The sequence below is a fragment of the Podarcis erhardii genome (assembly GCF_964252035.2).
Source record: "Podarcis erhardii genome assembly, chromosome: 11".
NCBI lineage: Eukaryota > Metazoa > Chordata > Lepidosauria > Squamata > Lacertidae > Podarcis > Podarcis erhardii.
In genome coordinates, this window is record NC_138501.1 from 6,439,363 (window position 1) to 6,466,119 (window position 26,757).

General features: G+C 41.9%; 1 protein-coding gene and 1 long non-coding RNA gene across 5 annotated transcripts in view; one reads left to right on the top strand and one right to left on the bottom strand.

Annotated features, from left to right (window-relative positions):
* Window positions 1–26,757, bottom strand: part of FRMD3 (FERM domain containing 3) — a 143,577-nt gene that overhangs the window by 38,711 nt on the left and 78,109 nt on the right. For both annotated transcript variants that reach the window (XM_081880997.1, XM_081880996.1), the window contains exons 4-6: window positions 17,482–17,560; window positions 10,214–10,311; window positions 8,508–8,631 (exon numbers count right to left, since the gene is read on the bottom strand). In XM_081880997.1, coding sequence (XP_081737123.1) covers window positions 8,508–8,631; window positions 10,214–10,311; window positions 17,482–17,560 — 301 coding nt within the window. The remainder of the gene's footprint in view (window positions 1–8,507; window positions 8,632–10,213; window positions 10,312–17,481; window positions 17,561–26,757) is intronic.
* LOC309352556 lies at window positions 100–26,754 on the top strand. 3 transcript variants are annotated; one of them, XR_014161368.1, is made up of 4 exons: window positions 100–529; window positions 1,587–1,785; window positions 1,983–2,083; window positions 26,563–26,754. It is a non-coding gene; the product is annotated as an uncharacterized lncRNA (long non-coding RNA). The 3 variants fall into 3 exon arrangements; XR_014161369.1 differs by lacking the exon at window positions 26,563–26,754 and having other exon boundaries at window positions 100–762; window positions 1,983–2,862; XR_014161370.1 differs by lacking the exon at window positions 26,563–26,754 and having other exon boundaries at window positions 1,983–2,862.

Below are 26,757 nucleotides of genomic sequence, written 5' to 3' on the forward strand. Positions count from 1 at the left end.
ATACGGGCTACCCGTGTATTGGGAGCCAACTTGTGTAGCAAGCAAGAGCAACATGGCACAATAGTAGGTGATGGAACTGCTATAAGAAGGTGCCACTACAGAGACACACAAACAGCCATGAGAAATTTCCCCCCGCCCCTCATTTCTAGGGGAATATCCCTAGGAAACCATTCAAGTAACGTGAAAAGGACAGAAAGTTATTATCTTGTCAGCGTGAGTCATTGTTAAGCCAGACCTTGATTCAAATGATTTCAAACTAATACAATGAAAAGATTTCCCCTAGGTCATGGGAGGGTCTAAGCAATTCAGTCCAAAAGCTAGATTTAATATCATGCTTGCTTATAGCTCCACTGAGGGGCCAGCGGCTGAGCAATGATCTTAAGTGTGTCATAATAGTGTGAGAGGGGAAATTCTGTACAGTCTTTGCTGACGGGCTTGGAATCTGGGACAGCTGCTGGTCTCACACTTGAATTAAAAACAAATGTAGAAGTTGCAAGGATCAAAGCAGAAGAGCTGCAATCAAACCCGGGTAAGTGGAATTTTGAGGAGCGGTTGTAGCTACTATGGACTGCTTAAATAGCACACCATCCCAATACGTACTCTTCACATTAAGTACATCTTGCTGAGAGTATGAACTTTGCAGAGATATTTTTCGAGAAGGATAAGCAGAATTTCAACAAGCTGAAATTACAGAACCTCCACGTTGATCAGTAAAAAAGAAACGCCATTTTACAATCTGTACAGCAAGCTACTACAGAAGAGGTAGGAGGACTAATTTCTCACAACCCAAGTTACAAATTGGGGTCATTATCTGTAGAAAGAGACATTCTAGACTTAACACCGCTATTTTTCAAATGGCATTTGTAAATTTATCAAACCTTAAAACAGAGAATACAGCAGGACTCTAAACAACTTAGGAACAAAAATCCTTTTCATATTTATTGACACCTTCAAATTTAACACCCTCTTTCACATCTCCTCAGCAGGAAAGAGACATTATAAACCAATAGCTGGATCGCAGATCTAGAAAGAAAGTCCACATTATTTAAAATGTGCGCTTTTAATACTAAATGACTCTAATGTTCCAATGTGTATCCAGAAAATAAAACCAGGATTTTCAAAGCACTTACTGTACACTTGGTGACTAGTAGCCAAGTGTATGAGCTGACTATATTGAAAAGCATTGTGTGAAGCGAACAATCTGTCTGAAGTTAGATATGTGATGGCCCATGTACACATTGCTGCTACTAATACAATTGTAAGGATTTCTATCCGTCTCTTCTAACGAGTCAGACAATGCTCTGTAAAGAATCCCAGAAGTGGTTGAAACCATGCCATGCAATAGTAGACAAATGTGTTAGCCTTCCATATGACTCCTATGTTTGTTGAACAGACAGTGATGGACTAGGACAGGGCAGGCCTTCGCTCAGCCATGAAGCTCACCAGATGCCTTTGAGCCACTCACTCTTTCTCAGTCCAACCAATTTCATAGGGCTGCTGTAGGGTTAAAATGGGAGGGAAGAATGGGTTGTACCTCAAGATCGCCTAGGTTAAAGTTTTCTCCTCTCATCCCCCTGGTAACACAGCCCAGGTTGTTTAGCATAGACCCCAGATCGTCTGGAAAATATTGAAATGGAGCCGCTGGGGTGAGAAAAGGAAACATTGTTGTAGGATCGAACCGCCTATCTCTGCCTTGAGCTTCTTGGAGGTAAAAATGAATGAAATACATATGAAGGTTCATCCCTACGAGCAAAACTACATTAGAACCAGCATTTAGCCACTATGGTATGTATGTATGTATGTATGTTTGCTCCCTAAAATTGCTGTTGAATAAACGTGAATTGTACTTTCTTTCTGATAAAAGTTTAAGGTGGTGCATTTAAAAGAACGACAAGAAGCACCTCTAGAAAGCACAGCTAGAAATCTGACATCTACTTCAGACAGAACAGCCTTCAGACACCAATTCTGTTTGCTTTTCACAGAGATTATGCTCCACATTTTGATAGATCTTCATGAGGAAGAAAACGGCAAATGTTCTTAGACCTGAAAAAGATGCCTCTTCCCCACTTTGGCACCTGTCACTGTGAGTCACCATTTCCCTAGCAGCTCATGCATGTGATATGGAGTTTGTTCACTGATAATTTGTTTTGCCCTGCTGTATCCAAGGGCCCCATGACAAATTGTTATCCTAATGCTGCCACAGGAGGTTTCTACAGTATGTTCAATTAGCAGAAAGAAATTTAGTACCTGGGATTTTTTTGACCACCAGAATTAAATACTACATTATATTATATCATTCTACTGAGTCTTAATTCACGGCACTCGACTATTTATTTCAACAGCTGGTTACTGATTTGCTCTTTTCACTCTGTCACAGATATGTCATACTTCTTAAGGCAACATGAAAACTAGTAATGCTGAATATCTGCTTAAAACTTCCCTCATCACACAGAAATTTAGCACCTGGTAGTTTCTAAGTCAATTAGAGTAGCATCCCCTTTGTTCACTATGGTGGACAAACTGATGAAAAGCTTACAAGGCTTAATCACTGTCCTCTAAAGCTACCATGCCTTCTGTCAGCACCTTCTTAGGAGATTCCGTTGCAGTCAGGCTCAGAGATCAGCATTTCCATAAAACTCAACCATTGCAATGATGGTAAAGGTAAAGGACCCCTGACACTTAAGTCCAGTCGTGAACGACTCTGGGGTTGCGGCGCTCATCTCGCTTTACTGGCTGAGGGAGCCGACGTTTGTCCGCAGACAGTTTTTCTGGGTCATGTGGCCAGCATGACTAAGCCGCTTCTGGCGAAACCAGAGCAGTGCATGGAAATGCCATTTACCTTCCTGCAGGAGTGGTACCTATTTATCTACTTGTACTTTGATGTGCTTTCGAACTGCTAGGTTGGCAGGAGCTGGGACTAAGCAATGGGAGCTCACCCCATTGCAGGGATTCGAACTGCCAACCTTCCGATCAGCAAACCCTAGTCTCAGTGGTTTAGACCACAGCGCCACCTGCGTCCCTTGCTGTGATGGTATTCAGGGTTAATTCTTTTAAAAATACATTGAGTATCATCACTGAATTGTTAGAATGCTGCCATAAACAAGCACTGAAAATGTGCATAAGACAATTTTTAATCATTCATTAGCCACCTGAAACATGTTACCAACAGCACGTTAAGAGTAATTAATATACAGAAATGAAGGATATTGAAACTGCACTCTGTAGCGTGGACTGATAATTCTAATTTGTGATAGGATTTTGAACAGAGAGAAAGATAGGATGACAGTATTTACTAATGTGTATTGACTAATGTGGAATAAAAGAGTGAGATCTTGCAAATGTTCTCAGAGACACTTTATGCTAATTTAATATGGCACAGTGCGCTGAACAAACAAAAATCACCAGCAGTGAAATAACATCTGAAAAATGTTTTGAGCTGGCAAGACCCCATGACAGTCTTTCTAAACTCACAGAGGATAGAAGATGGAAGCAATATTTTATCTGCCAGTAATGAGTATGTGGCAATATTACAAATACAGTACTGAACATTTAATTCAGGCTTTGAAGTGTAGAATATGTGACAGTTATACTAAGCACCTATGGATCCCCTGCGGAACTAGAATTAAGCATCCTGTATTAAGTAAAAATGTTTCTATGCCCCTTCTACCAATCACAGGATTTACCTTTGGACTACCTGCAGTCTGATGTGACTTCACTTGCTGTTTTGTGCAGCTTGTTTTCATTTTCATTTACTATTTCCTGAAATATATGCTTATCTATAGCACTACACAGATTGTCTTGCTTTCACCTGCCTATCAGTCAGTCTTGCAATGAGACAAATATCAGCTTCCATTCCAGGGGTAGCGTCAGCTTTGGGGACGGGTGCATTTTCAACAGGACTATGACGCAGAGGGAAAGCATTACCCCTCCTTGCATAGCACAATCCTGATCCTAAATCCCAACCCCAAACAGGCAGCTGTTTTTTAAAAAATAAAAACACGTTAGGTAAAGGTAAAGGTACCCCTGCCCATACGGGCCAGTCTTGCCAGACTCTAGGGTTGTGCGCTCATCTCACTCTATAGGCCGGGAGCCAGCGCTGTCCGCAGACACTTCCGGGTCACGTGGCCAGCATGACAAGCTGCATCTGGCGAGCCAGCGCAGCACACGGAACGCCGTTTACCTTCCCGCTGGTAAGCGGTCCCTATTTATCTACTTGAACGCAGGGGTGCTTTTGAGTTGCTAGGTTGGCAGGCGCTGGGACCGAACGACGGGAGCGCACCCTGCCGCGGGGATTCGAACCGCCGACCATGCGATCGGCAAGTCCTAGGCGCTGAGGTTTTACCCACAGCGCCACCCGCGAACACACTCAAACATTTATTGTATCAACTTGTCTGGCTCCATAGTTCCTTTTTTAAAATTCACTTTTCCCACTTGCTCAATTTTACCCAGACATTATTTGTGTGTGGGGGGGTGTCCCCTGAAGTAGTACCTGAAGAGATCATAAGCAACCTATTTACACTTAACAGAAGCTGACAGATTTGTGTGCATATGTGTCATGGTACTGACGGAGAATGAAGGGGAGGAGGAAAGACAGGCAGAGGAGGGGGGGCAGGAAGTGGCGATGGAGGAAAGAAGGGAAAGGCAGGAGGAGGGACAGTTCACAGATGTTGGACCAGAGCCTCAACACCGCACAGGAAGTTCTGGCACAGACAGTGAAACAATGCCTGTTCCATATGCCAAGGAAAGGAGAGTGTTAAAGAGGAGGGGACAGAGACATCGCGTGAAAATTCCACGCCTTTTCTGTTGGAGAAGGGGCGGGCATAAGGCACTCCAAGAATCTGAGCCGGAGGATTCGGATGCATGATTGTAACGTGCTGTTTGTACATATGTGAAATGTACAAGACTGTATATATGTATCTCTGTACATATGTGAAATGTACAAGACTGTATATATGTATCTCTGAGTGAGCAGAGGCATTTCTTGCGGAGAGCATTCACAAGCCATCACAATATGTTCCCTAGGAACACAGGACTATAGCAAGCTGCCTCACATTGAAACTTACCACTGGCCTGTCTGACTCAATACTTCTCTATACGGAATGGCGGTGGCTTAGGCTGGTGACTTCCAAGCCCTACCTAGAGAGGCCCAGGATTGAAAACCTGGGATCTTCTGCATTGAAAGCAAGATGCACAACCACAGAGGCAGTTGCCCTATGCCTGGAATTTCCTGCTGGAAATATCGTCTGGGGGAATTTTAGCAAAATGCCTGGGATTTTGAAACAAAGCTCAACTTGGTTTTTCCTTTAAAAAAGCTCATCGGCTGTGGCAACCCTAGTTGTGTACCTATATCACAGAGACCAAGCTTGTCATTTTGTGCAAAGCCCATCCTGCAAAAATGCACACTAACAGGCGCTTTCTCATGCTGCAGATACTGTTCCCTGCATGGTCTTGTGCTGGCCCATTGCCTTCGGATACTGCATTCTGTTTGTTGTTGTTTAGTCGTTTAGTCGTGTCCGACTCTTCGTGACCCCATGGACCAGAGCATGCCAGGCACTCCTGTCTTCCACTGCCTCCCACAGTTTGGTCAAACTCATGCTGGTAGCTTCGAGAACACTATCCAACCATCTCGTCCTCTGTCGTCCCCTTCTCCTTGTGCCCTCCATCTTTCCTAACATCAGGGTCTTTTCCAGGGAGTCTTCTCTTCTCATGAGGTGGCCAAAGTATTGGAGCCTCAACTTCAGGATCTGTCCTTCCAGTGAGCACTCAGGGCTGATTTCCTTAAGAATGGATGCGTTTGATCTTCTTGCAGTCCATGGGACTCTCAAGAGTCTCTCCCAGCACCATAATTCAAAAGCATCAATTCTTCGGCGATCAGCCTTCTTGATGGTCCAGCTCTCACTTCCATACATCACTACTGGGAAAACCATAGCGTTAACTATACGGTCCTTTGTTGGCAAGGTGATGTCTCTGCTTTTTAAGACGCTGTCTAGGTTTGCCATCGCCTTTCTCCCAAGGAGCAGGCGTCTTTTAATTCTGTGACTGCTGTCACCATCTGCAGTGATCATGGAGCCCAAGAAAGTAAAATCGCTCACTGCCTCCATTTCTTCCCCTTCTATTTGCCAGGAGGTGATGGGCCCAGTGGCCATGATCTTCGTTTTTTTGATGTTGAGCTTCAGACCATATTTTGCGCTCTCCTCTTTCACCCTCATTAAAAGGTTCTTTAATTCCTCCTCACTTTCTGCCATCAAAGATGTGTCATCTGCATATCTGAGGTTGTTGATTTTTCTTCCGGCGATCTTAATTCTGGCTTGGGATTCATCCAGCCCAGCCTTTCGCATGATGAATTCTGCATATAAGTTGATGAATTCCCTGCATATAAGCAGGGAGACAATATACAGCCTTGCTGTACTCCTTTCCCAATTTTGAACCAGTCAGTTGTTCGATATCCAGTTCTAACTGTAGCTTCTTGTCCCACATAGAGATTTCTCAGGAGACAGATGAGGTGATCAGGCACTCCCATTTCTTTAAGAACTTGCCATAGTTTGCTGTGGTCGACACAGTCAAAGGCTTTTGCATAGTCAATGAAGCAGAAGTAGATGTCTTTCTGGAACTCTCTAGCTTTCTCCATAATCCAGCGCATGTTTGCAATTTGGTCTCTGGTTCCTCTGCCCCTTCTAAATCCAGCTTGCACTTCTGGGAGTTCTCGGTCCACATACTGCTTAAGCCTGCCTTGTAGAATTTTAAGCATAACCTTGCTAGCGTGTGAAATGAGTGCAGATGTGCGGTAGTTGGAGCATTCTTTGGCATTGCCCTTCTTTGGGATTGGGATGTAGACTGATCTTCTCCAATCCTCTGGCCACTGCTGAGTTTTCCAAATTTGCTGGCATATTGAGTGTAGCACCTTAACAGCTAGCACAGTTTATCTCTCCCTAAATGAACTTCTGACTACTTCTAGGTCTTGGAATCTGCTGGTAATTGCAAGTGTTACATAAACAAAGCCAATGGTTTTCTAGCAACATTCCATGACACTTTTCACATCGACTGCAGGATAATTTAAATTATGCTCTTAATTCTTCAGTTGAAAAGTATGCCTGAAGGGGGCAGCCTTTCCCAAAACAACGTTTATCTCCAAAATAATAAGATGCCGCAAATGTCTATAGAAAGAGAGAAATGATTTGTCCTCTCTATTCTGTTTTGTTATCAAATAATATGTCAATGGAGAGAAATGTTCTACATATATATGATGATGATGATGATAAACTATTAATATTCATTACATTTATAAGTTGTTTTACATTGGAACAGTCTCAAAGGAACTAGAATAGAAATTCAAACTAATAAAAACCAAACAACAATGTTTACAAACTGTAATGTACATTAAAAGTGCTCATCCAACAGTAATAAGAAAATATCCTTCAAAGGATAATTACCACAAAATCAACAGAATGGCAATTGAAATGAAAGCAGTAACGAAACCTCTCATATTATTTTCTTCTAGAAAGAGAACTATAATCAAAGTAGACTTTTAAAAATAGAATTGGGGGGGGGAATTATTGACTATTTGAAGACATATTGTAAACAAATTAAAACATTAGCAGGACTGATATAAACATGTGCAGTAAGAGACAATTAAGGGGAAGATTTGGGAAAATTTGTTAATATATTTGAATTGGAAATGCCGTAATAAAAATATATGAAATAAGTAACTGCAGAAAACAGCAGAGGGAAGTCAAGGGGAAGGTAATTTAGATTTGTAAAGATTTTGTTTTTCTTGTCAAAATATTTGTAAAATCTGAAAATGAAAAATAAAATTATTATTTTTGAAAAAAAAACAAAGAGGTAGACCCTTGCCTGTGAATATGTTGCAGTAATAAACAAGTTAGCTTTTACTGCAAGGCACCACAAACTAACATAGCTGCTCTTTAGGAAATGGTAAAATGTTTAACCAGAAAGTAACTGAACACCAAAGTATGTTCTAAACCTTTAGATAGCAACCATGTTCTTTTTTTTAAAATTCACCACAAAATCAAAATTACCGCTTGTCAGTAGCAGTGACATTCATATACGCTAGCTCAGTATTTGCTACATCCAGGTAAAAAATAGAGAAATATAAAACACTATGTATGTTGTGATTATATGTTACTTGTTGATCTTTTGAGAATTTATACTGTGGTACCTTGGTTTACAAACTTAATTCATTCCGGAAGTCCGTTCTTAAACCAAAGTGTTTTTAAACCAATCAGATATGGAGTTGCATCTGTGTTAGCTCACTGAAATCAATGAGCTTAATTGTGGCCTTACCATGGTATCTGCTCAGTTTTGGATCATAACATATTGAGCAGATCTGTTGACTTGCAAAATTTTATATTGCATTATCATCTACTGACCCCTTTAAAATACAGATTTTTATTTTCTACCTGTGCAAGTTACAACCTGCAGAAAGCACTAGCAAATAATAGTTAAATAATCCTCTTTTAATACATCTTTTAATCAGCTTTCAAAATTACCTGAATTCGTTTTTATGTATATCAAGTATTTTTCTCTCCAGCTTTTGGGATTGTTTGGGGAAAATCTTAAACTCGCTGACATAATTGTCCAAGTGTTCATCAGGATCATAGTCACCAAACTCAGCTGCACATATAAAAATGCAAAGAAAGATTAGGGAAGAAGTACCAAATATGTGAGCAGTTAGCTAAATTGAATCCCTAGTCACAAAAAATAAACTGGCAGTGAATTATTTGTAATTAATATATGAATAGACCTCCACATATAATATTGAGACACTGGTGCTTACCTTTAAAGCCCTATATAGTTTGTGACTCAGGTGTCTGAATGGTTCTTTCTCCTGTTAAATGTCATTCAGAAAGCCTTTCTCTGGCAGTTTCAAATCTTAAGCAGATGACTACTGAAGGCACGGCCTTTTTGGTTGTGGTACCTATGGAACGCCCTCTCCAAAGAGAAACAGAAAAAGCTACACGCAGCCTGTTATTTCAGCTACATATTTATTTATAATTTGGATGGCTCCAGAGTAAGCCTGTCATGCGTAAGTCCCACCGAAATTAATGGGGCAAGTTTGTCAGGATGCATTTTAATCTAGTTTTTAGCTTATCGTTTATTATTTTCTTTTAAATAATCTTATTATTTCATTCTGTCAGAAATCTGCTTTGAGCTTTTATTTCAATGAAACAGTACACAAGTTCTGTGAAAAATAAACAAACGAATGAATAATATCTAGCTGGCAGAGCTGCAATGGTTTCTGCAGTGGATGCCACTGCTTCCTGGTACAGTGGTACCTCGGGTTACAAACACCTTGGGTTACAAACACTTCGGGTTACAGACTCCGCTAACCCGGAAGTCGTACCCCAGGTTAAGAACTTTATGTCAGGATGAGAACAGAAATCGCACGGCGGCAGCAGCAGTGGGAGGCCCCATTAGCTAAACTGGAACCTCAGGTTAAGAACAGTTTCAGGTTAAGAACGGACCTCTGGAATGAATTAAGTTCTTAACCAGAGGTACCACTGTACTGAGATAGGGTGGGACAGTGTGAAATCGCAAGTGGCCTTATTCCAAGTGGCCTTATTCCACCCCAGCAAATGTAACACTGCCATTGCCAGGAGGAGACTGCGCCCACATAAGGAAAGGTAAAGGACCCCTGGACGGTTAAATCCAGTCAAAGGCAACTATGGGGTTGTGACACTCATCTTGCTTTCTGGTCAAGGAGCCGGCGTTTGTCCATAGATAACTTTCCAAGTCATGTGGCCAGCAGGACTAAGCCGCTTCTGGCACAATGGGACACCTTGACGGAAGCCACAGCACATGGAAACACTGTTTACCTTCCCACCACAGAGGTACCTATTTATCTACTTGCACTGGCCTGCTTTTGAACTGCTAGGTTGGCAGGAGCTGGGACAGAACAATGGGAGCTCACCCCGTCATGGGGATTCGAACCGCCGACCTTCCATTCGGCAAGCCCTAGCCTCAGTGGTTTGTACCACAGCGCCACCCGCATCTCTGCTCCCACATACAGCCCCAGCAGCTGCCGCTATTGCTAACTAAGATCACATCAATTTCAATGGGACTAAACTATGACTAACTAAATCTGGACCCAAACCCAATTAGTCTATAAAATTTTCATAAAATTTTTGATATTGCAATATGTATATCTGGTCAGGATTCTGAGAAAAGGTCTGAAGATGCTGTTGTCTACACTTACCTTGGACAATGCATGCGCCCAGGAAGGCAGCGTCAGAAAATGAACACAGCAAGCGGCCATGGAAAATGTCTCTTTTGATTTGTAGGTATAAAAGGTACCTGCATGGTGTAAGGAAAAATACTATATATAACACACATAGAATCATAGAGTTGGATGGGACCCTATCTTATGAAGATTCTGTTTCTATATTTATTTTGCCTTTATTCTCATTTAATCAATGTACATCACAACATTAGCTAATGTAATTGGCCAGAGAGCCAATGCAGAAGTAAAAATCAGGTTGCTGGTACGAATATATTTTCTCCTTTCTAGCAACCGGGCCATGTGTTGAAAAAGAAAGAATGACATTAAGCATGCTGCTTATGAACAAAGCTGAGATGCAATATTTAATTTATACTCCTTTTATCACAACTGTGCCTTTAAAAGATTCCAATATATTCTTGGTTCTCAGGACGACAGCAAATGCATTCATCCCCCCCCCCATGTATAAATCTACACAGGGTGGTATTTTACTCAAAGTAGACCAATTGGAATAAATGACTAGGTTGGGTTCATTTACTTCATTGGGTCTACTCTTGAGTCAAACCATGCTCAGTGTTTCTGTTCCAGCCATCAGACTAAGGCATTCAAGTGGAAGTTTGCCATGCAATTCTAATCAAAATGCTAAGAAAAAGTGCAAGGAGAGAAAACACATTTTCTAATAATAATAATAATAATAATAATAATAATAATAATAATAATAAATTTTTATTTATACCCCGCCCTCCCCAGCCAAGGCCGGGCTCAGGGTGGCTAACAAGCAATAATAAAAACAAGTTGAATGTTTACAACTTAAAACAAAATTAAAATACAACATTAAAATATTGAAACATAAAAATATTAAAATGCCTCATGAAAATGCCTCATCGCAGGAGAAGGAAAAGAAAAAAGAGAGGGAGGGAATCAAATTGGCTCCAAGTCAAAGGCCAGGAAGAACAACTCTGTCTTACAGGCCCTGCGGAAAAAAATCAGATCCCGCAGGGCCCTGGTCTCATGAGGCAGAGCGTTCCACCAGGCTGGAGCCAGTGTTGAAAAGGCCCTGGCTCTGGTTGAGGCTAATCTAACTTCCTTAGGGCCCGGGACCACTAGGGTGTTGCTGTTTATGGACCTTGAGGCTCTCTGTGGGGCATACCGGGAGAGGTGGTCCCGTAGGTACAAGGGTCCTAGGCCGTGAAGGGCTTTAAAGGTCAAAACCAGCACCTTAAATCTGACCCTGTACTCCACCGGGAGCCAGTGCAGCTTGAAAAGCACTGGGTGAATATGCTCCCATGGCAGAGACCCCGTGAGGAGCCTCGCTGCAGCATTCTGCACCCGCTGGAGTTTCTGGGACAGCTTCAAGGGCAGCCCCGCGTAGAGCGAATTACAGTAGTCAAGCCTGGAGATGACCGTCGCATGGATCACTGTGGCCAAGTCAGGGCGGGAAAGGTAGGGGACCAACTGCTTGATGCGGCGAAGGTGGAAAAATGTCGCCTTGGCTGTTGCTGTAACTTGCGCCTCCATGGAAAGGGAGGCGTCAAGGATTACACCCAAACTCTTGATGGAAGGCAATGGCACTAATTGGGCCCCCACAAGAGAAGGGAGTTGGTCCCTCATCCCCATGCCATCCCGACCCAGCCATAGGACCTCTGTCTTCGAAGGATTTAGTTTCAATATGTGGCTGGACCCACTTCATGTTCAGATATCATGTTCCATGACTTTTTTTTTAACCAAAAGCAGGTGAATCTTGGGAGGCTGAATCTTAAATAAAAGACTAGGAGAGGGAAGAAATGGGCTGCTTGACCTTTTGCCCTCTGGCCATTTTCCAACTCAGAATCATTCTCCCAGCCGCTTTCTTCTCCCCTTGCGGGAAAAGGTAGGGGCATCTGTATGTTTTTTCTCCACAAGTGGAAAAAGGAGTTTGGGGGAAGGGACTGTTTTGTGAGCGAAGTGACTGGAAAGGCAAGGGTTAAGCAGCCTCCTTTTCTTAATGGTCTTCTGCTCAAGATTTCTGCCTCCTGTGGTTACTAAAAACACACAAGAAAATATATTTGCAACTGTGCACCACATACATTTTTTCATAGGTTATTAGAAAACTACATCCCTAGACTAGGATCTGAAGATCTGTGTAACTATTTCCACACACATACAGTGGTGCCTCGCAAGACGAAATTAATTCATTCCGCGAGTTTTTTCGTCTTGCGATTTTTTCATCTTGCGAAGCACGGACTTTGGAAAAGCTTCAAAAATCACCAAAGTCTTCGAAAACCTCAGAAAAGGCTACCACACCACGTGCTATGAGTTGCTCCTCGAAGTGAATGCACGGTTTTAAGAAAAAGGAAAGAAACTTGCAAGACAAAGGAAACAAACTTGCAAGACGTTTCCGTCTTGCGAAGCAAGCCCATAGGGAAATCCGTCTTGCGAAGCAACTCAAAAAACGAAAAACCCTTTCGTTTTGCGAGTTTTTCATCTTACGAGGCATTTGTCTTGCGAGGTACCACTGTAATGGGGAAGTTTTGGACGTTTGTTTCTCGACAAAACAACAACAACCCACACCCAGTCCTCTAGTAATTTGGATCCCAGCTCTACTCTGAAATCCAGGGATCTTTAATCGTTCAAAAAGTTGTTTGGGCGTGGGGTCCAATAAGGAAGGTTACTGCAGAATTCATTATTGTTGTGCTTCATTCATAATTGCCCTTTTTGTGGCATCTTCCTAATGTAATCTTTGGCCTGTCACAGTTCATTCAACTCCTTTGAAAAATTCACATTACATAAGTGCTACTGGTTCTCGAGAGAGAAAATTTGTTCCACTATAGTGAACAGATACAAAAAGTCTTACTTCACAAGGCAATGTGCTAAATAAGTCCACAGTATGATTATACACTAGCCTCTAAATGAGGGGGGGGGTTTAATAACACTTCCTAGTTGTGTAAATCAGTTTGCACTACCTTGGGAATTTGCTCTGGCTAAAGAGCACATTTGGGGAACTGTTTGCATTCTGGTGAGAACTGATACGAATTCCACAGAGAGGAATTTAATGTTTTCATCTCAGTACAGCGGTACCTCGGGTTAAGTACTTAATTCGTTCCGGAGATCCGTACTTAACCTGAAACTGTTCTTAACCTGAAGCACCACTTTAGCTAATGGGGCCTCTTGCTGCTGCTGCGCCGCCGGAGCACGATTTCTGTTCTCATCCTGAAGCAAAGTTCTTAACCTGAAGCACTATTTCTGGTTTAGCAGAGTGTGTAACCTGAAGCGTATGTAACCCGAGGTACCACTGTACATACTACGCTGTTCTATAAAGAATATACATTGGATTCCCCTATCACTATAAGTTGATGTTTTCAAAGGCTGAAAGAAAGGATCAAGTGTGAGATAGGTTTTTAGGAAGAGATCAGTAGTGGTGACATAATCATTTAGTGTTGCCTGTTTCCAAAACCAAATTCTTATCAGATGACAGCTCATATTTGTATACAATTTGAACCATAAGTTGGACAGTATGCCTACATCTATTTCCTGAAGCACACTTTGTCCTTCATCTTCACTCACAAATGAAGGCAAACATACCCATATTCCCTCACAACAGAAATCACCCACAATTCAAAAAGTATATTCATTCAGCATTTAATGCACTGCAAAACACAGTAGTGTGATGAGTATCTACATTTTATTAATAGTAGTAGTAGTAGTACTGCAGCAGCTCATTTTGAAACATTAAAAATGCATATTATGCATATAATAAATGGAAAAACAACAACATATCTGAAGAAGTGTGCATGCACATGAAAGCTCATACCAATAACAAACTTAGTTGGTCTCTAAGGTGCTACTAGAAGGATTTTTTTATATTTTGTTTCAACAACATATGTATAACATCTTATATGAATTGAATCTATTTCCCTAAATTGCAGGTTTTACCTCCAAAATAGACAGGAACAGCAGTCCAATCCTTTAACAGTTGCTTTCCATGTGCAATTAGCATGCAAAATGCATGGATTACTATCTGAAGTGGGTCATTCATCATAACTGTTGCTTCAACCTGCCGTTAGCTTTTAAAACCTTTTGTTGCCTCTCAGTAAGTACCGTATTTTTTGCACCATAACACTCACTTTTTTCCTCCTAGAAAGTAAGGGGAAATGTCTGTGCGTGTTATGAAGGGAATGCCTACGGGTGGCGGGGGGATCTGCTGCAGTCGTGAGCAGAGGATCCATGGTTTCCCTTCCTTCCCTCCTCCGTGGCTCGCTTTGAAACAGCAAAGCGGGAGAAGAGCCGCTGAGTGGGGAGGAGAGACGGACAGAGAGCCTGCTTCTTTAAAGGAGCAAAGCGGGAGAGGAGAGGAGCCGCTTACACGAGTGTAAGTGGCTCCTGTCCGGTTGGCTCCTTTAAAGCAAGCAGGGTCTCTGTCCCTCTGTCCTCCCCACTCAGCTCGCTACATAGCAGCAAAGTTTTTCAGCTCGCTAAGCCGGGGATGAGCGGGGAGGAGGGAGAAAAGCAGAGCCTGCTTGCTTTAAAGGAGCAAAGTGGCCACAGCATGAACCACAAAACTCATACATCCACTGTTTCGTTTAGAATATTTTTTTTCTTGTTTTCCTCCTCTAAAAACTATGTGCGTGTTATGGTCGGGTGCGTGTTATAGAGTGAAAAATACGGTAATTGCTTTGAAGGCTATTATAGCAGCATTTTGGATTCATTTTTATGTTTGCTGTACATTTTTCTAGCATCCATCGGATGAAGAGCAGTTTAGAAATGTTTCTCTTAATAATGATAATACTAGGCATGTATGCTGGTATTAATTTCCGAGTCCCAAATAAAAATGTAGTATACAAAGCAGCCCCCTGTGTTAAAAGGTTTCCCTTGCTTATCTGACTGCTCCAAAATTTACTTTGCCAATGTCTCATCATTACGACTTTAGGGACAACTAGAAAGCTGGGAACAAAGGATTCTTCAGTAACAAATTCCAAAAGAACATTCCCAAAAACTGATAGAACACACTAGCTCTGTAAAGGATTTTGCACACTTTTAAGCTTCGCCAGCAATGCTGCATACAGTGCAAAAAAAGAGGAGAGAGAGAGAGAGATAAAAATTAAGGTGATTTTGATTTTGCTAAATTTGTGACTTTACCATAGCTTTGCTCCCAGGTGTTTAACTATTTCCCCCATTGCTCAGTGAAAGATCTTTACAACCTATGGAGGAAAACACTTAATTGGCAATGTCAGCCAACAGAGCAAATTGCTACACACAGTGCGCTGTCAAAATAAACAAACATCATTTTCACACAGCCGAGTCTCCCTAGGGTTGTCAATGTTTTCTTTTCCCAGACAGACTGACGTTATTTCAAATATTTATGCCGCTGACAAAAATAATTTATAATGCCTCCTGCCAATTCGTAGTGTTGTATTTTTTAATAAACTACATTTTCATTTATGAATAATTTGAACTGCTCAAAATAAACAATTACCAGTTTGCAATGGGCAGCATCTAAAAACATTCATCAACATGAAGGTACCATGGGCATAGCCAAGGGGGGGCAGGGGGGCAGCTGTCCCCCTTAGATCAAGTAAAACAATAGAAATACTTAACTAACTGACCAATCACATCAGTTCTGTCCCCCATAACAAAAAATCCTGGCTATGCCCATGGAAGGCACAGCAGAAAAATGAGGGCAAAATTAGGGTTCTCCGCTCACTGCCATGATGGAAATCTACTTGCACAGTGAGACTTCTCCCCACCGCCCCGCCCCAGTTACACACACTTTGCCAAAATGTGTCTGGGGGTGTCTCCCAGCCCTCTGGAATGCAGGAAGCATCTACCAGCCCCCCCCCACTTGTGCAAGCAGATCTCACTCTGTTTTTAGCAGAGAGAAATTAGGGATTGAAAGATGTAGGGAAGCGCGTCTTCCAGAGTTTTCCACAGATTGGTGTCCTCCAAATATTTTGGAATACAATTCCCAGCAGACCCAGGTAGCACAAGTCTCATGGCTACGGCTCTTGGGAGTTGTAAAACTTCCGTAAAACATCCCAGGAAGATCCCAGTCTGGGCAAGGCTTTTTTACTGCAAAGATCTACTGTTGTGTTTACTTAGCTCCATAATTTCAGCTATAAAGCAAGTGTTCCTATGAAGCACAACTTGGTAAAAAACAAAAAACGCAAAAACCAGTTCTCACCGTGGCCATTTTCATTTTGGCTTTTTGTTTCTGTTGGCGGCCACAGTTTAATTATTATTTGTTTTTTACTTTTTTTTACAAAGTTAGCACTTTCAGGTTGTTCATAGGCAGGGCTGGCAGGCTTGCTACAGAACCTAGAGAAGCGGTCAGCAAACTTTTTCAGCAGGGGGTCAGTCCACTGTCCCTCAGACCTTGTGGGGGCCGGACTGAGGGACAGTGGACCGGACTATATTGGGGGGGGGGAATGAACAAATTCCTATGCCCCACAAATAACCCAGAGATGCATTTTAAATAAAAGGACACATTCTACTCATGTAAAAACACGCTGATTCCTGGATCATCCGCAGGCAGGATTTAGAAGGTGATTGGGCCAGATCCGGCCCCTGGCCCTTAGCTTGCCTACCCATGACCTAGAGCTTTTATTTCTATGTACTCTGGAACTGTCCAAACCCATAGCTCTTTTTTGAAACAGATGAATACATTGAACTGCGGGTTGTATGCAACTATGTCACCCCCCCCCCCCAGATACAAGGGCTTCCACCTGTGCAATGGGGCTTCCTTGCCCTCTCCTCTCTCTGCGGCCCCCACGCCCATCTGCCCCAGAGAGTTGTAGGGAGCACACAGGGCACACAGGGAAAGGAGAGGAGATCCCATTGCACAGGTGGGTGTCCTTGCCCCAACAGGATGAAACTATGAACATTTATGTGGGTGTGAAGCCTACTGAACCCAGTGGGACTTACACCTGAGTAAGTATGCCACAGATTAACCCTGCAGGAATTTCAAAAGCAGCAGATCACAAGAGGCCTACTAGGCTAGAGGAGAAGAAAAGGAGCCCAGGAATCTAGATTCACATCCCAATTTCTACCAGTGCCTCACCATCAAGTGCTTCATATAAACACATTTACTCTGTTACTAATCACCGGTGACCCAATTTTAGCTCCCATAAGCAGTTTTTAAAATTTCCAGCATATGAGTGGACAATTTTAGTTAGCTAAAGTGTAGAAGGTTAGCATATCATAGGTGACGATAAGAGTTAGCCATGCTCCCAAAATATTGACTAAATGAACAGACAGGGATAAAAAAAAAATACCTGGTGAGCTCTTCTTTAATCTTCAGTGGTTCATGTGGGTAGAATTTCACTCTAAAGCACATGGTATATGGTGGATGAGCTGAAACATTATAAAGAAAAAGCATGAGAAGAGCAGCATAAAACATGGCCTCTCTTGCACTGCAGGAAATGTTACCATTGGTTTCTCAGGATAGCTGTGCAGCAAATTAAGAAGAGAAACAAGCAAAAAGCAGATCTAATGTGTGATAAGCACAATATAGTCAGTCTAAACTAGAGAGGTGTACCATGTCATTTTTTAATTAAAGAAAAAAAGCCAGAGAAATTCCACCATAAAGATTTTTTAAAAATCCTAATTATTGGTTGTATCTGGGCTGGACCAGGGGCTGTGCAATGAGCCGTATATGAATAATGTGGTTTATAACATATGTTTCTGTAGTCTAGAGACATTCAGTAGGCAGAAAGTTCTGTTTTGTTGTGCGGAGAAGGACAGAAGGCTAGGCTCTCAGTACTTAGACAGCCCTTGCCACTCCAGAGATTTCAGATGATATTGCTTAGGAATTACTTGTCCCAGCAACCTGTAGCACCTGTAAATTCACACACCAGTTTTGCAACTATATCATGAGAGCAGGGGCACCAGCTCCTAGGGGCCAAGCCCTTTTTCAAACACACACACCCCAATATTTTTGTGGTTTTGGCTGCCCCACTATGTATAAAAAGCACAAAGGTGAATTGTGGAGCTGAGCATGGCATGGCTCCAGCGGCCAGCTCCTTCTCCTCTTCCTGCTGCTGTGGAGAGGAAGGAGGGTCGAACCAGCCCCCCACTGGTGGCAGTGTCAGGAGGAGGAGGAGGAAGCCACTGAAGTCACATGGCTGCTGTGTTCAACTCCACCCCCAGCTCCGCATGATGTCAGGACATTGACATCACACATGACATCATGCACACAACGTTGGCTCCCCCCAATTGCCCTCACAAGCTGGCACCTCTGCAGATTTACCGTATTTTTCCGTCTCTAAGTTGCCCCCATGTATAAGATGCCCCTTATTTTGGGGGACACAGATTTAAGAAAATGGGGGGAGATGTATCCGTGCATAAAACGCCCCCTAATTTTTAACATTATTTTTTAGGGTGGTCTTATACACGGAAAAATATGGTACTTCATGTGTAGCGTAATCTAGACATGCAGGTAGGAAAGACATGGGAAATAAAAGACTGCTTGCATTATTTATTTACGTAATTGTCTTTAGTGGTAGAGAAGAATGTAGGTTGCGATGGAATGAGAAATGCAAGGTACTTTCTCAAGCGGCAATAAAATTCCTGGTGTCACTGTGTCTTACTGGGAGGGGGAGGGGCAAGGTGGTGATGAGGTTGGGGTCGTGCAGACACACCTGTGGACCTCCCCCGACACCCCTGCCGCTACGCCCTTGCAGCCGCGTCCTCGCCAATGCCTCCCCTCCCCCACCCGGTAAACAGCAGCTCCTGCTGTAATTTATAACATGCAGGTTTGTTCAGAAGCAAGTCTCTGAATGAACGGGCACTGAATAAACTGGCAGGACCAGCACCGTTATGGGCGCCACATAATACCTTTTCCACATTTGCAAAACATCAATCCTCTGCATATTGACACCAGGCAGTGCCATTACTATAGTTTTTCCCGGCGCCTGCTAAAAACGCTTTTGTTTAGACAAGCCTGCCCAGATATGTAGACTGTTTATATGTGTTTTCTGTTTTTGGTTCATTCCTGATTATTAAAAACGTGTTAAATGATTGTTTTGAACTGTTTTTACTGATAATTTTATTGCTTTATTCTCTTTGTTAACTGCTTTGAGATTTTATTATATTTACTTGATCTTGGAAACTTGTGGCTTCTTGTTCCCAGGAACTGGTACAGTCTTATAATGTAATCCTAAGCATGCATACTCAAAAGTCTTGTTGCATTCAGTGGAGAAAATGTATGTAGGAGGACTGCAATTTTATGTCTACTTTATTCCACATAAGCCTCGGAGATTGAATAAGCATTCATAACAGGATTGTGCTATTAATTAAATATATTCTCTGTCAAGCCATCCCTCACCATAATAAAACACAACATCCAGGCTCTTCTCATAGGGGCAAAGCTTCTTCTTTTATTCTTTTGTATTTTTATGTTTCACTGTGATATGCATCATATGCATTCAAGTTTAAGTATTTCTATGAAGAAACTGTAAGTCTTAAATACATTGACAGTCAAACAATGATTGGGTGGGTCAATATGGCATCATTACACATAATTTAAAAACCAGTTAGGCAGCTCTTGTGAAACCAGCAATGTTTCTTATAAAGTTCTCAGTTTCATCTTTTGAGGACCCGACTTACTGTTATGAAGCAAATAATTGACAAATTGTAAAATGGACAATGGAGGAGGGTTAAGGAAAAACAGTGCAAAGCGGGGAGGGTGGGAAGCAGAGTGTGAAAGTCAGCCGCAAATGGATAAATAAGATGAAGGAAGCAAGTGGCTGAAGAAAGAAAAAACAATGTAATGTATTCAGACTGTTGTGTAAATTTTAATTCATTTTGCTAGGTCAGTTCATTAGGTACAGAAATACTGTTATGTACCAGTTCTCACCCTGGACCAGCAAGGGGATACTGTAGATAATTATGCAAATAAGGGATCGAAAGTGACGTTCAGTGATTGGATTAGTTTTAGAAAATTGTTACAGTTACAGTACTGGAGCTCTATATAAGCAGGCTGACTGAACCCTTCAGTTCAGTTCTGTCCTGGCTTGTGAATAAACAAGAGCTGTTTGAAGAATCACTGTGTCGTCTGATATGTTCACCCACAACTTAACAAATACGACAGTATGTTTCGGATCACTGGTTCCCTTGGTATTGGCCAAGGATACCTCAATGTATGAATATCCATGTTACTTGATCCTAAACCAGGTCTAAGACTATTAAAGTGTATGGAAAGACTCATCTGGTTTTAAGAACCAGCTCCCAGCTGTCAATGAAAAATCGCTTTCTGTCAAGGGCAATTATGGTTCACTTGAAAAGGGCAAGTCACTATATTTTTGAATTGTTATAATCTACTGGGAGGCGAGAAGTGGACAGATTAATGGTATCAGCTTCTTAGGTACAACAATCCTCTCTCTGACCCTCTATCCCTTTCAATAAACATTATCTGGACTTTGCAAACATGGCAGATCCTTTAACACTCAACACATGACATCAGAGCCACTCTTGCATATTTTTAATCTCTCTATTCTCACAGTAAGGATCACTTGCTCGGAAACTCCTTACACAGAAGGAAGGGAGCGGGGAAGGGAAGGAGGGAGGGGGTGTTGATTTCCTTTCACATTTCTGAAGCTCTTTTCCACTGTCTGCATGTTAAATTGACTATAATCATTAACTTGTAATTAAAAAGCATAACAATATTTACTAGAACAAATACTCTCACACTTATATTGTTGTATAGTAGCATCTCAGACATATTCAACAATATTTAATATACTATGTTCCCAAGAAGGCATATATAGTGCCAACATTTTAGTATTTTAGAATATTTATGGTTCAGTTTGCTTTTTAGTTTACAGGTTTTCATTTGTTTTTGCCTATTTTCATTTTGGAAAAAGCTGTCAATTGAACAGAAATTTAGTAAGTCATAAGAGCCAGAGGAAAATAAACTGAAGCTATACTCTATCATATCAGACCCTGGCACAGATGTCAACTTTCCCCTTTTCTTGCGAGGAATCCTATTCGGAATAAGAGAATTTCCCTTTAAAAAGGGGAAACGTTGACAGCTATGGCCCCTGGGGATTGTGGACCACATGGTCATGTTCTTCATGGTAAGACCAGTACAACAGGTAACATGATAGAGGTTTTATAGTTTTGTGCTAATTCAATGGATGATTTTTGTTTTGTTTTGTTTCTAAAAAACCTGGGACAGGTAAGGCCAAGCACACATTTGCAAGAATGAAGAAATGAGTTAATGAAGCTGTGTGGTGAAATTTTGCAGACAGGCATTGTTGGGAAAGCCAAAGTTTCCATGGGATTCTCAGGTTTAGCAGATGAAAGAGAATATTTCTGGAATAGAAAAACCATCTTGAGGTGTAAGATTTATAGAAGAAAATGGTGGGAATACGTAATAAATCATTGGTCTCATTTCAATCTCAGACCAAACTGCTGTAGACATACCAAATACAATATTATCTGCTTGTTCTGATTTTTGGAGTAGATCGCAATAAGCTAGTTGGACAAGGATATAATGGTTGTTCAGTAATGGCAGGAAAAGAAGGGAGGACTCAAGCACAAATCAGGACACTCAGTCCTCAGGCAACCTTTGTCCACTGCTCATCCCATAGACTTAATCTAACTGTAAATTATCTGAATAGTGTAATCATGTGTGTAATACAGTTGGCACAATTAGAGCCATTATAAAGGTTTTTTTCCATTAGAGCATCTAAAGATGGCATCCAAAACCTAACGTACCAATGAAATGTGAAACACAGTAGACTCAACAATACACAAGTATCCCTATGTTTGCATAAAGTTACCCAAGTGTTGTCTTGCATCTCAAACAATAAGCAGGATCAAGTAACACCAAGACAAGACAACTTTTGTACCACTTATTGTGTGCATCATGGACATCTATTTTAATTGTTCATCTTGTGACCATAAGCAAATATTCTTCAATGCTAGAACCAGACATCCAGTTTCAGTAATCTAATCAGTTAGATGTAATAGAAATGAAAGCACATACACAACAGTTTTGGAGAACAATGGAACAGCACAGGGAAGCTAAAGAGGAGACATTTAGCACAATAATAGAGAAATTGACAGATGAAGTGAACGTAGAACTTAAAGCACTTGGACAAACCAAACAACAGAAAAAGCCATGCCAAATATCCCAGCTAATCCACAGAAGAGTTCTACCAGTGCATCAACATTCCCTACCTGAATTCACTTATTACCTCACTGAGAACTTGTTTCAGGGATGAAATGATGAAAACCAACCAACTCACAGTTTACTGAAACTACTTCCATCTTACCTCTACCACACTGTAGAAAAAAACCTTTCAAGCCCATGTCAGTTTTAAAAAATTGAAAGCTTTGAGGATGAATCTGTTACTTGGCATGAGTTGTGGGCAAAAAGGCATACCAAAGATATTAAAATACTGTAGCTATATTATATTACTATAATATAGAGTGTTTGACCAGCACTGTGGGTAAGGCACTAAAATGACCTATCAATTCCGTTTGTCCATTGAACAACAGTAATGTAGGATCCTAAAACAAAACAAAACAAAAACTCTAACGCTGAATTTCACACCTTTTACACAGAATATGCCTTGGCTTTGGTGAATGCCAGGCATAAGAGCTGAAAGCAGTCAGGCTTTTTTGTTAATGGTTGCCCATCCATAACATAAAGGGAAATATAATACACTCTTTAAACAAAAACTGGAGTCTTCAGGGGTCTTGACCAGAACAGGCAATAACCTTTTCTATAAATTTCTCATTGGGATAGCCTTTTCTCTATGGACACTCAACAAACACAAGCCATTATCGAACATGGCCTTGTCTTCACCCTGCATAAAGTACTAAAGGATCATTCAGTTGTGCATGTTGTAATTAGGACGGAAAGTGCTGCAAGGATTGCCATTTTAATAGCAGGGGACAATAGTCCAATAGTTCAGTAGTCCTATTGCATATGTTTAGTGGACTTCATTATGAAGGGTTTGAAATTTTTAATGCAGCACTGTGGCACAAGACTATGGAACAATAAACAAAGGTTAGTGACTCATGAGAATGGCCTCAGCCCAGTATATCTGAAGGAGCGTCTCCTCCCCCATTGTTCTGCCCGGACACTGAGGTCCAGCTCCGAAGGCCTTCTGGCGGTTCCCTCACTGCGAGAGGACAAGTTACAGGGAACCAGGCAGAGGGCCTTCTCGGTAGTGGCGCCCGCCCTGTGGAATGCCCTCCCATCAGATGTCAAAGCGATAAACAACTACCTGACATTCAGAAGACATCTGAAGGCGGCCCTGTACAGGGAAGTTTTTAATATGTGACATTTTAGTGTATTTTTCATCTTTGTTGGAAGCCGCCCAGAGTGGCTGGGGAAACCCAGCCAGATGGGTGGGGTACAAATAATAAATTATTATTATTATTATTATTATTATTATTATTATTATTATTATTAGAAAAACTGCACTGGCCAGTAAATTACACACATATACACAATGCAACAGACCTATTGCCTAGCAGTCACTCAAAGAACTGAAAAGGAAAACTGGAACAGGAAAAGAAAAATAAGATGTCATTTTGGTTAAAGGATTCTCATGCAAAAGAAGCATAAATAATCAAGTTTATTGTAGCAGTGAGTCCTTCCTTTCAGAACAGCCTCTTTATCTGTCAGATAAGGCCCAGCTGGTAGACTGGAGGGCCCAAGATTTGTCACAGGCTTTCCTGTCATCTGAGGCACAGCTCTTTTGCTGAAATGGATTCATAATCATAATCGTTTAAAAGGATTTTACACACCATGCCATGAATTCAGTGCAGCATCTTTAAAGTGATGCTAATAACTCGCTGGCTTACGCACCAAGAGTATTCAAGAGACAAAGGGAAGGGAAAGATAAAAGCTTCCTATAAGATGCCGATGTCAGCCCCCCCCCCCCCCCCCCCCGCTCTGCCAAGAACTGGCATGGCTTAGTAGCCCCTGACGGAAGAGGAGGAAGACGAAGGAGCAGGTGGAGGGCTGGGAGGATGGCACCCAAGGTGGGAGGATGAAGGAAGATGTCAGAGAGGGGGAAGCAGATCTGCTAACTCTCTCCATCACCCCTTCTGTGGAGTGCAGAGCCTCATCAGGGAGAAGGGAGAACTTCAGCCAGAGGGAGATGCTGAACCAAAGGAGGGAGTGGCAGAACTGGAGGCAGAAAGGCAGGAAATTTTTATCTCCAAGAATCAGGCATCACCTTCATAGGTGGGCTCAGATCCACAGGGTGAGAGAGTCTTATGAGTCAGCTCCTCCTCCCTCATCTTTAAAAGCTTGCTGGAAGGACTGTGTCAACTATCAGGACATCTTTGTAATTTCCATTCAGTTATGAACCTCTTGTCTTGCTCTTACAAGTTGGAGTCTTGACTTCTGGACCTTGCGCATGTAATATTACCCCAAATAAAGATCTCTTCCTTACTCTCAAGTAAGAGTCACTGCAATCGTATTTTGGGATGGTAGCCTGACCGCCATACACAAACTGTTAACGGCAAGGAATCCCACGTACAAGGGCACCACACATTAGAGGGGTTCGTAATATGTTCAACAGAATTGAATTGCCACTGAATATGAAAAAAGCTGGTTCAGGATATGAATTTGAGCATCCCATAAAGCTTGAATATTCTCTGACCCAGAGCCATTTTTCAGCCGGGTTCACCAGTACTTGGAAGGATATTCCCCCATTTCACATTTCTGTTAAACTTTATGGGCTTTCGCTTCTGGTTCTATCATTCTCTTTGCTACGACAGTGGCATTTATTTATCAGTTTGCTTATTTAACTTCACTCTTGCTTCTCCTTCAGAACGCTAAGAGCAGATTGCACAGGTTTCTTTGTGAGGGGTCACCTAGAGACTGATAACATCTATTCACACTTAATTTCAACAAATTATAGCTAATCAAACAGAATTCATGAAAGCCACTAAAAACAGAAAACCTTCTTTTAAAAGAAATATCATCATACTGTACTAGAAGGCCATCAGGAAAATTGTGGGCAGACCCCCCCCCCCTTTGTATAATGGATATATGTGACACATTGGCCTTCTTATGTTGTCTTTGTCTCTTGTGCACCTTGTTTTAAAATTATGGGTTTATACCTTTACCTTTTTAAGGAAATGAGGAGAGCATTGAAGACTCCTCTGCACAACTAAAAATAGATAGTTCAATTCTATACGACGCGGGTGGCGCTGTGGTCTAAACCACAGAGCCTAGGGCTTGCCGATCGGAAGGTCGGCAGTTTGAATCCCCGCGACGGGGTGAGCTCCTGTTGCTTGGTCCCAGCTCCTGCCCACCTAGCAGTTCGAAAGCACGTCAAAGTGCAAGTAGATACCTTCCAGTGGGAAGGTAAACGGCGTTTCCGTGTGCGGCTCTGGTTCGCCAGAAGTGGCTTAGTCATGACCTGGAAGCTGTCTGTGGACAAACGCCAGCTCCCTTGGCCTAAAGAGAGAGATGAGTGCCGCAACCCCAGAGTCGTCCGCAGCTGGACCTAACAGTCAGGGGTACCTTTACCTTTACCTAAGTGAGTATAAGATTGCAACCTCAATTTTATTCATTCTGATATACATGTCTAAATTCTGTCATACACTGCTAGCTGCTGAATCACTTATGCTTCTATTGAAAATGTACAATGCTACTAAAGGGACAGAACTTCCCTCCTTTTCATAAATTAACCATGTTGACAACAACCTACATAAGTAAAACAAGCAGCAGATCTCACTATCTAAAGTCAAGTCTTAAGATACTGCAAACTGAGCTTTCGTCTCAGGCATCATATCAAATCACTAACAAATGACAGTAGTTGCGGCCATTTAGGAGGGAAGGAAGGAAGGAAGGAAGGAAGGAAGGAAGGAAGGAAGGAAGGAAGGAAGGAAGGAAATATTTAAATAGAATCACACAACTTTTATCCTTTACAACCGGCTTCCTCAACCTCGGCCCTCCAGATGTTTTTGGCCTACAACTCCTATGATCCCTAGCTAGCAGGACCAGTAGTCAGGGATGATGGGAGTTGTAGTTTCAAGACATCTGGAGGGCCGAATTTGAGGAAGCCTGCTTTACAATCTACAACACAATCCGATATACCTTCTCTAGCCTGCTGTCTTCCAGATGTTTTGGAATGGAACCTAAGAGCCTGCTAGATCAGGCTGCAGCCTATCTAATCCCACATCCCATTCTCTCAGTGGCCAATCAGCTGCTTTTAGGAAGCCACACCTTTGGGCTAGACCAGAAACTGCACAGCTCTTTCTTGAAACTGGGCAATATTTCCCAGTAAGTCACTTTTAGCACTTGCATAAAGTTTGTGAATACCAAAACAAAAGGGTAGGAATATGGCGCTCATTTCTGTATTTTACTCAACACTTCACAGCTCTCTATGAATGAACTGAGGTGCTCCTTTGGATCTGGGTTCAAAATGACTACAGTCACGTGAAATGGCCCGAGAAATCCAGCAAGAGTATAGCAGGTATAAAGAAACCATCTCGTACAGTGGGGAAGGGGATAGAAACATACTACTACATGGCATTTTTAAATTAGCCCGCCACATTTTAAACTCAGCTATCAA